This window comes from Erigeron canadensis, chromosome 6 (assembly GCF_010389155.1).
Source record: "Erigeron canadensis isolate Cc75 chromosome 6, C_canadensis_v1, whole genome shotgun sequence".
NCBI lineage: Eukaryota > Viridiplantae > Streptophyta > Magnoliopsida > Asterales > Asteraceae > Erigeron > Erigeron canadensis.
Window position 1 is genome coordinate 15,082,413 of NC_057766.1, and position 9,551 is coordinate 15,091,963.

General features: G+C 33.9%; 1 protein-coding gene and 1 long non-coding RNA gene across 4 annotated transcripts; one reads left to right on the plus strand and one right to left on the minus strand.

The window, feature by feature from the left end:
- Nucleotides 1-755: 755 nt before the first annotated feature.
- LOC122603970 lies at nucleotides 756-7,076 on the plus strand. 3 transcript variants are annotated; one of them, XM_043776840.1, is made up of 9 exons: nucleotides 756-906; nucleotides 1,994-2,889; nucleotides 4,065-4,731; nucleotides 5,166-5,225; nucleotides 5,725-5,916; nucleotides 6,090-6,211; nucleotides 6,382-6,481; nucleotides 6,563-6,658; nucleotides 6,743-7,076. In XM_043776840.1, exons 2-9 carry the CDS (start codon nucleotides 1,997-1,999, stop codon nucleotides 6,803-6,805), a joined length of 2,193 nt encoding a protein of 730 aa, XP_043632775.1. In that variant the 5' UTR covers nucleotides 756-906; nucleotides 1,994-1,996; the 3' UTR covers nucleotides 6,806-7,076. The 3 variants fall into 3 exon arrangements, with proteins under 3 accessions (XP_043632775.1, XP_043632776.1, XP_043632778.1); XM_043776841.1 differs by having other exon boundaries at nucleotides 5,169-5,225; XM_043776843.1 differs by lacking the exon at nucleotides 5,166-5,225 and having other exon boundaries at nucleotides 757-906.
- A 587-nt stretch (nucleotides 7,077-7,663) lies between these two features.
- On the minus strand, nucleotides 7,664-9,232 carry LOC122606253. Its single transcript, XR_006324841.1, has 2 exons — nucleotides 8,417-9,232; nucleotides 7,664-8,031 (listed from the first exon to the last, which is right to left on the minus strand). It is a non-coding gene; the product is annotated as an uncharacterized LOC122606253 (long non-coding RNA).
- Between the last annotated feature and the right edge of the window lie 319 nt (nucleotides 9,233-9,551).

The following is a 9,551-nucleotide window of genomic DNA, read 5'->3' on the forward strand; positions in this document are numbered from 1 at the left end:
AAAAATGCAGGAATCTAATGTCATTTCGACATATATGATTTTTTTTAGATATGTCTTGAAATTCAAAATCACAAGAACAAAAAAAGAGATACAATTATCGGGTAGCACGAAATTTATTATTCAAACAATCAATAATATGTGTTTCAATTTAAATCACATCTTAATATAATTTATAAAGATTTTATTTATAAACTAGAATTGTGTCCATGCAATGCATAAAATGGTGAATATCTATCAGAAGATTTTAATTTTGATTTAAAAATGATGCTCATAAATTTTTATTCAGGAAAAACAGGTGAGGGTGAGAATGGTTCATGGTTGATTTCACCAACCGTCAACTTTAAAATTTCTAATCCACGGGTAAATAACTTTATATGAAATAATAACTAAAAAAAAATAAAAATATAATTATAAAATAGTTAATTGCGGATGATGAGTTTGTTTGATGAATTGATAATATCCAACATGAACTCAACCTGATATCAATATCGAGTTTGAAATCTCAATTTAAATCTCTCAATCCGTAAATCCAAACCCAATCACCAACCTAAAAAAATTGAGTTGATGGGTTAAATGAATATGTGAATTGATTTCAAGTTATATATGAGTTAATGGATTGATAAATTGACGGGTTGACTTCCGGTCATATAGGTTAATAGGTTGATCCGGTCACCGACCGGTTATTGATAAGTTATCTCACGGGCACATAGACAACCTTGATTCTCATTGGTCCGTGTACTTCACCTCTCTAAACACGATTTGAACATTTTCCATTACATCCGATGGATTGAAAATTTGCACTATCACCTTCTTCCATCAAAATTGAAAAGGAAAAAAAAAAGTACACCAAAATTTTAAAATTCTTTTCAAATTTACAAATCAAATTTATATATACATCAATCAAAGGTACATAACTAATCTCGGTTATCTCATTTTCTTATAATTTATTGTTTCATATTACGATTCGATTATATATACATATATACATATACATATACATATATAATATATATATGTAGTACGATTTAATTAAAACTTAACTATATCGATTCATATCAACGCGATTTCAATAAGTTTAATTGTGAAAACTTTGTGTATTTTTTAAATTTTTCTTAAGTTTAATTTATTCTTTTGTTTTCAATTTCTATTATATATGGGATCATTTGCCCATATATATGTTGCTTTTTTTTTTAGAATGTTATTCTGTTAAAAATATCAATTTTTGCTATTTGATTTTACTTTCTGTTTATTGAAATTTTATTTGATCAAAAGATCCTTTGATGTAATGGTTAGATTATTAAAAATTGATTTGTAGAAAAAAGTATTAGGTTTTTGCTTTTTATTTTTTGTATAACCGGCTTTCAAAAATGTTGTTTTTTTAAAATGTTGAATTTGTTTATTTTAAAAACTGATAAATTTCTACATATAACCCGCTTTGGTAAAATAATGTTTTTTTTTTAAGTTTTGACTGTATTTAGTAAAGATGGTAAATTTCTTCCAAAAACCTTTCAAAAATGATGTTTTTGTAAAAATATTTGAATTCATAAATAAAAACTGGTAAATTAGATTTGGAGAACCGGTTTATAAAATGGGAGATCATGTGTATGCATCACACGATTGTATACTATGATACCTGTATATGTATGTGGCTAAAAGTTCTTGTGTACATGTATATATACCCTTCCTTTAAAAAATGACACTTTATAGTAATATGTATATTGAAATAAAATTAGTATAATGATACTTCTATGTTGTGCTACTTGTATATGGCCAGAAGTTCTTGCATATTAAAATTGGGCGTAAAATCATTTCATAAAATCAGATGTGCAAAAAGAAGTATAATGACTAAAATAAGACAAATTAAAAAGTATGATGTTATTTTGTGCCATTTGTTATTATGGTTGTGATCTGAGTTAATTGTTTAATGCTCTTGTATTAAGATTGTGACTTATTGGGTTGTTTTGCATATACTTGAATTGTGATTGTGATGTAGGTTATGGATTATATGGACATTGATGAGATAGAGGAAGTTCCCGACACTCCCGAGAGATTAATAACGGCACGTAGTAATAATGGAAACAGTGTCGGAAATCATAGTAGTGGATCTAGTAGTTGTCGTGTGATAGATAAGAATTACTTTAGTGAACAAGTAAGAAATGAGCTCAGGGAAAAGGGTAAATCATTTAACTGTAATAGGGGTCGAAGGTTATTTGTACGACCAGATAATGGCAGGAACCCTCCAGGTCCTACCTTAGGGAATTCATCTTCCTCTATCAATGTTCTGCACATGGATGATCAACGTCATGATAAAGGGAAGAGCTTGTGTAGCGGTAATGTTCAAAGGTTAACGTGTCAAGGAGGTGGTAGTTTTGTTGATTTGACTGAGCAAAATGGGCGTGGTGTTTTTGGAAAGGCAAGTGAACATGTATCTGAAAGACGTATGTTTCGGGGTCAGGGTTGTTCTGCAATAGATGTGTTAAATACATCAAGCAAATCAGTTGGAATTAATAATAGTGTCAAGTCTGGTCCTAGAGCTGATCGTGGGATAGGAATTGTTGGAGCTCAACCTATAACTGTAAACAATTCTTCTTTATTAGATAGCACACCACCGAGAGCCAATAGGCATAGAAGGTTGGTGAGGAATGGATGCATATCGCCACATAACATAGCAAAGTTTAAACAGGTAGCAGAGAAGCATGAGAGTGGGAGTTTGTCAAAAGATGTTTCGTTTGCTGCTAGCAGTATGCCATCGGATGGTCCATCAAGTACGGTTGATTTTAAGGATGTGATTGCAGAAGCTATAGATTCACGTAGATTGAAGGGAATAACCCATCATCATCTAACTATTCTTGACGAGCCTGATACAAGAAGCAGACATTTGTCTCACAGGTATTTATAGAAACTGAATATCATGTGTAACTATGCTATATTATTCTCTCCTGCTGTTATTATAGAATTTTTAGATTTTAGTCAACGAGTGATATCTGGTTGATGTATAAGTGATCATGGAGTGGTATTATACCTAGATAGTGCATGTGAATATAATTGGAACTTCTTATATCTCATGATCTACTGTCCAAGTACCCTTTGTGGCATGTTATGTGTGTCATAGTTGTCAAAAGCGACGGCGAACTCAAAGCGCATATACCCTAAATGGGGCGAAGGCGAGAGGCACAAAAAAAGCGCACGCCCGGAAAAAAAAAAGCGCAATAAAGTAAAAACCAAACCAAATGCCATTCAAATTAGCAAATTCCATCTAAATAACACACAATGCATTAAGCCAAAATTTCAGTTGAAAAAATCTGAGTAAGAAAAAATAATTTTAAGAAAAAAAGAAGAAAACTTGCCTGAAGTTGAAGGGAGATTATGTTAATGAAGGATGATCTAATGATAATAATGATGGTATATTCTAATTAATGTTGATATTTGAAACAATTATATACACGTGATTTTCTCTCTGACATGTTATTAAATCGTTTCTTGGAAAACCATTGGGTTTTATGGAAAATAGTGAATTTGCCGCCTAATTTGTTGGTGGGCCTAGGCCTAGGGTTTCAGGCGGTAAAGTGTTGCCTCGCCATCGCATTGCGCCTAGGCGGGCTGGGCGCACACCTTTAACAACACTGATGTGTGTATATATATATGTATATATATCCAGTGTGAACTGTCATTATTTTGAACTTGACAAATTGTTTGAAGCAGTCTATATACTCCTTTGTTCTCTATCATTTCTGACATGTGGGTTAAAGTATTATATCATAATGTTGATATTTATGTGGAACATAGTGAGTATTAAGTTCAGGGATTCTACTAGTTATTTATTTGTTTTCACTTTATGCATTATCCTTTTACTCTTTTAGAAATGCTTGCTTGATATCCATAGATGGCTGGTCAACGAATTTTTTTTACTGGGCGCTTCCAAATTTCCGAGAGGTTGTTGGCTTAATGTACCGCACATCATGCAGCAACTTTTGATCGAGATATATCGTGAATGAAATGCAAAGATCTTTTAGAGTATCATTTAATATGGACAGGAGTTCATTGAACGTGTGATTTTGTTGCAGGAGCTATGCAATTTTTAATGAAACAACTGATGCTATTAAGGATCCAGAAGGATGGAGAATTACACACAACACTACGAGAAAAGTAGACCCCACATTAGTAAATCGTGATCAACATATATCAAGAGATATGGATGCGTCAGGCCCTGCCATTGGTCAACGGAAGAAAGGGGTGGTGCTAAGAGATCATAGAAATGGAAGTATGTCGAGTAATATTAATAGCCATTTTGAAGATTTGGAGATATATTCTCCTCAACGTGTGCCTGCTCTACCAGATACCATGTCCCGTCGCGCACATAACTTGGGTCAATTGGATCGTGTGCAATTGACAAAAAGACAGAGGGAGGGTGCTGTTTTGAGTAATAATCAGGAATGTGACATGTCACATTTCAAGGATTCTGACATAATGTCCCGTAGCATTCCTCGGGAACCTTCAACTTCTAGGTCAACCAAAAATAAGAACCATTGTGGGGCTAGTTCGTCGGTTCCAGTTATTGCAATTGATGAGTTATCTCCCGAAAATGGAAACCATGGTTCCCCCACAGACCACAATAGTAATGAGAATTCGATTGTCAGGGCCCTACAGTTAGAGGAAGATGAGATGTTTGCTAAACAACTGCAAGAGCAGTTATATAATGAAGAGCTGGAAGCTGTATTTGGAATTGATGAGGTTTTCCCCTTCTCCAGTCTATTATTCCTAGAAGTGGCAAACTGGGGGTAGGTTGGCGGTGGTTAACACGTCAAAACTGGTAATTGTTGGTTATATACAGAAAACTTTCCGGTGTTGTATGATAAACATTATAGTAATTCACTAATTAACTGACTTTTTGAAAAAAAGAATTAGGAGGTTTTATGCTTTTTAACACTTTGAGCGACTTTCAACAGATTTCTATTTAAGCTAAAAATATTTAATTTTTTATACTTGCTATTTGTTATTGGGTAAGAGGGTAACAAAATTTATTATACTTGCTAGAGATTGATATAATCTGAATTGACAAATTCATAAGTAGATGGGTTGAAATTGCCACTTCTCGGTATCTTTTTTGTTAAGCAAGTACTATATTTCTAAATGGATTCACATCATGCCTCGGCATGGTATTGTAGCAGGAACATAGATCACATGCCATTCTGTTTGGTGGTCGTCCTGCATTTCGTCCTGCTTCTGTAACCCAACTTTCTAAACTATTTGCTATCCTGTTTCTCTTCACTTCATAAACTATTGCCATAAGTCTGATGTGCATGCATAGTATATTTTTCCCTTGTCTTTGCGAGTAAATGTTGAATGTCCGGGAAGGAGATTCCCTCAAGTTGAAACAACTTGATAGGTCAAGTTAGAAGAATCATGGCCCTTGGATTAAAATCAAAGGCCAAGATTCAATGATCATCATTGAATCTTGGCCCTTGATTTTAATCCAAGGGCCATGAGTCTTCTAACTTGACTCAAGTTAGTATTATAACTTGAGGGAATTCTCATCTGTACGAATGCCCTTAAGTTAAAAGTAATTGGTCAGCAAAAGTGGAGAGAAGGAAAAATATGGATATTATTTGAAACTTAACCCAATTAAACATTAAAAGCCGAAGAACATTATTTTTAGTTATTTAGTTCTAATCTTGTGGTTTAGATATGCTTTCTTTATGAAGAAATATATGTATGGTAATGCAGTCAGTATTACATCAGCACCCTCGATCAAATGCTTCCCGCAACCCTTTAATTAGTAGAGGCGTTCATGCACAAGCTTCCAGCTCCACAAGGCCGTCTCGAATGAGAGGTCGTTTCCCTGGACGCGCTCGTACGATATCATCTGTAACTGCTCAAAGAAATTCAATATTTCCACAAAACATGGATGTGGATATGGTATGGAATTGTTGTCTAACTTCATTTTCTTTAATTATTGTTTTTAACTAGGTTCCTGAATCAGAGTTTTGTTTCCGTGGTAATTTATGCAACAATATTGAGTCAACTTGCCATCGTTGCAATAAAAATTTTTTTTTTTTTTTGATGAAGAATTAACGTGTTCTTGACTGCAGATAATGCAGATACTGGAAGCACAAGAGGCAATAAATGGTATGGATTTGCCTGCTAATTTTCCCGGCTTTAATGGCATCGAATTGCCTAATGGATTGTTACAAATAGGACGTGAATTTAATGAGTAAGATGAGACAAATACATTGCTAGCTTCTTGGATTTATGCTTTTGATTGTTTCAGTTGGTGTTCCTTTATTTTAAAGCTTCATAGTGTGTTCATATCTTCTTATAGAAAGTTTTACTTCACTTCTAAATCTTGAAATTAATGTCTAAGCTTTGTATTTTTACCTTCAGAGATGATTATGAGATGTTGTTGGGTCTTGATGAAAACAATCATCGACATGGAGGCGCGACTCATGCTCAAATAAATAATTTGCCTCAGACAACAGTACAGGTAATGGTGCTAGTTATTTGTATGCAAGAATGAAGGTTATTCTTATTATTGCTAACTCTTATTGGTTGGTGTAACATGCAGGTCGAAAATCTCCAAGAATGTGCGATTTGTCTTGAAACTCCTAGCGTTGGTGAAACCATACGACATCTTCCTTGCCTTCATCGATTTCATAAAGATGTAGGCTCTTTGAAAATGTTATAATTTTTTAATTTGATCTCAGGGTAATCAACTAAGTAGTTTCTTATTGTCTGCCTATCACAGTGCATTGATGAATGGCTGAGAAGGAAAAGTTCATGCCCAGTATGCAAATCATCGGTCACTTGATTTGCTAGTTTTAGAATCTGGCTTGTGGCGTGTTTTCTTCAGACAAGCTTAGTTAGACCTCTTGAAGTTGAAGGTACTGATGACCATGATCGAACATATGTATTACAACTTTACAAGGTGATTTAATTATAGCCATTTTTGGGTATTGTCTAAATTAAACGAAGCCATATGTATAACTTTTGGTCTAAGGTAATAGATGATACTAACTTGTAAGCCTTGTGGCATGAATGTCAAAAATCCTTTTAATGGTATCCGAGATGTTTTTTGGACATCCTCAATGAGTTAAGTCTTTTTATGCCTTAAATCTTTTAAGGGTGTTTGGTAAGAGAATATAAAAATAAATGGGAAAAAGAACGAGTGTTTGAAAAGTGAATAAATACTGGTGTTTGGTATAAACTAGATTTAGATCCCGCGTAAAACGCGGGCCTTTTGATATAAACTTTTGTATTTATTTTCGATTAGGCGATAGAAATGACACTCGGAAATTTATAAATTGTATGTGGAGAGCCATGGTTGATATGCTTTAACGGAATTTTGACAATTGGTAATCTTATGGTGATTGTTGTTTTTATATGTGTAGTTATATCCCAAGTTATCTTCCTTTATTTGTTGACGTAAAAACACAATTTATAATTTTGTATTCGACACCTATTTTGTTTGTATTTAAATTGTTTATCTTTCTAAGGACATTACATTGTTATTTTTCCAAATTAACATATGCTCAAGTTTTTCTTAAATGAGATTTATATTAAATATATTTCAATGTCTCGTCAACAAAACATACACGCGATACGTAAAGATAAGTAACAAAATTCTCGTAGTTAATTCTACATTTTTTTTGGCATTCAACATAAATAATTTTGGATAAGAAGGCAATGTGCCCTCTTGGAAATTTATTGCTTACAAAATTTATTACAAAACAAAAGCAATGAGCCTAATTCTACTAAGATATTGTAGCTTTAACAATAAATATTTTTAGGTAAAAAGGGATTCAACATAGATATTTTGATCTAAATCTTGTAGCTTTAACAATTACACATTTGCACTATTTTCTTGCCTTGTAATCTGCTCCAAAAACGATGAAACCATTCACTTGAGCACAATTCTTTAGTCCAGTCCTCTTTTCATATCATCAAAATTGCACCATTTTGTTGCTAACAGCACAACCAAGACAGTTTGTATGGAAAAGTCCAATCTAACTTTGACTTAACAAAGTCAAACTTGCACTATAAAACCCATTTTCATAAAAAATCTCAAACATTCTTCCATGCCAATTGCAATATACAGTTTTACTCCACATATAATCCAATCTGTCCCCCACCAGCAAACCATCACATTTTACAAAATCTGTTACCCACTATTTTGTTAAGCGCATGAAACAAATTTGGGCATGTATGCCAACAGCTTACTATACTTCCAATTTAAATACTCTCAGCTAAAGCTAACCAATTCCATTTCCAATTCTTACAAATTGACCATAAGTAAAATAAGTATGATAAGTTGTTTGACAGCAACAACTTCTCATAGCCTGCAACAACCATAAGTAAAATTGACCATAAGTTTGCCAAGTTTGTATTCAAGAAGATGCAATAATAAAAAAAGAAAATAAACCTGCAAACCCTTCTTGCTAAATTGTTTGACAGCAACATCAATGTTCTGACCCGAACCATCTGTTTTCCTTAGCATAGCTTGATACACACCTCCAAAACCACCTTCTCTGATTATGAGGGAGTGAGGGACCGATAAAATTCCTAGTTATTGTTCAATTCACAAAAATCGCCTTCTCCGATGATGAGGACCCAACTCAATTTCTAGTTACTGATACTAACAGCAAAGATACCTTGGTTATAAGTTCCAGTTGTTGAACATGGTCTTTGCAGGAAAGAGAGGTTCCCTTCAAAGAATTTTGTTTGTCAGTTTGCCCAACCCGACCCGACCAATTGTTCTCAACCCATACTTAAAAAGGTAGATTCGAACCATTATCCAAACCTCATAACGTCTGAATCATCTAGTAGCTTCAGGCAACATGTAATAATAGGAAGTTATGAACCAATTGAATTCACCCTCATATTACCCATTACCAACCCATCCATATCTTTGATATCTAGTTTATAAGAACACAGCCTCTAAATAAGAAAGCAGCAGCTACAAAGAGCATAAAGTTTCAGTGACCTGAAGCTTCAGCAGTTCAGCAGCTCAAACTTGAGTTCGACTTCTAATTGACCCATTTCCATAATCAATAATCTAACTAACTTTTACCTCTATATCTTTTCACCAAGAAACCCGCATGGCTGGGAGTTAAAGTCCTAGTCAAGGCACCAGTTCACTTGGGAGTTAAATCCCCATCACAACCTGCAAATTCAACGGCTTTCACCTATATATGCACAAATTGAACCCCCAGCTAACCTTAAAAAGAATAAAACCATATTTCATTCAATAATAAAAAACCTATATTTGTAATCAAAATCTGTTTCAAGGAAAAAAAATACTGGAGGAGAGGGGATTTTGTGAACATTACACCTATATTTGTAATCAAAATCAGTTTCAAGGACAAAAAATACTGGAGGAGAGGTGAATTTTTTTTTTTTTTTTGGGTTGGGGGGGGGGGGGGTGTTATTTGGTTGGTTTACCATAAAATGCATGGGGGGCTTTTAGGTGGTGAGAGCATAAATATGAAGGTTACCGCCATTCAAAAGCACACGTTAATCCACAACTTCATCCCATTCATAAGGCACAACTACTATTC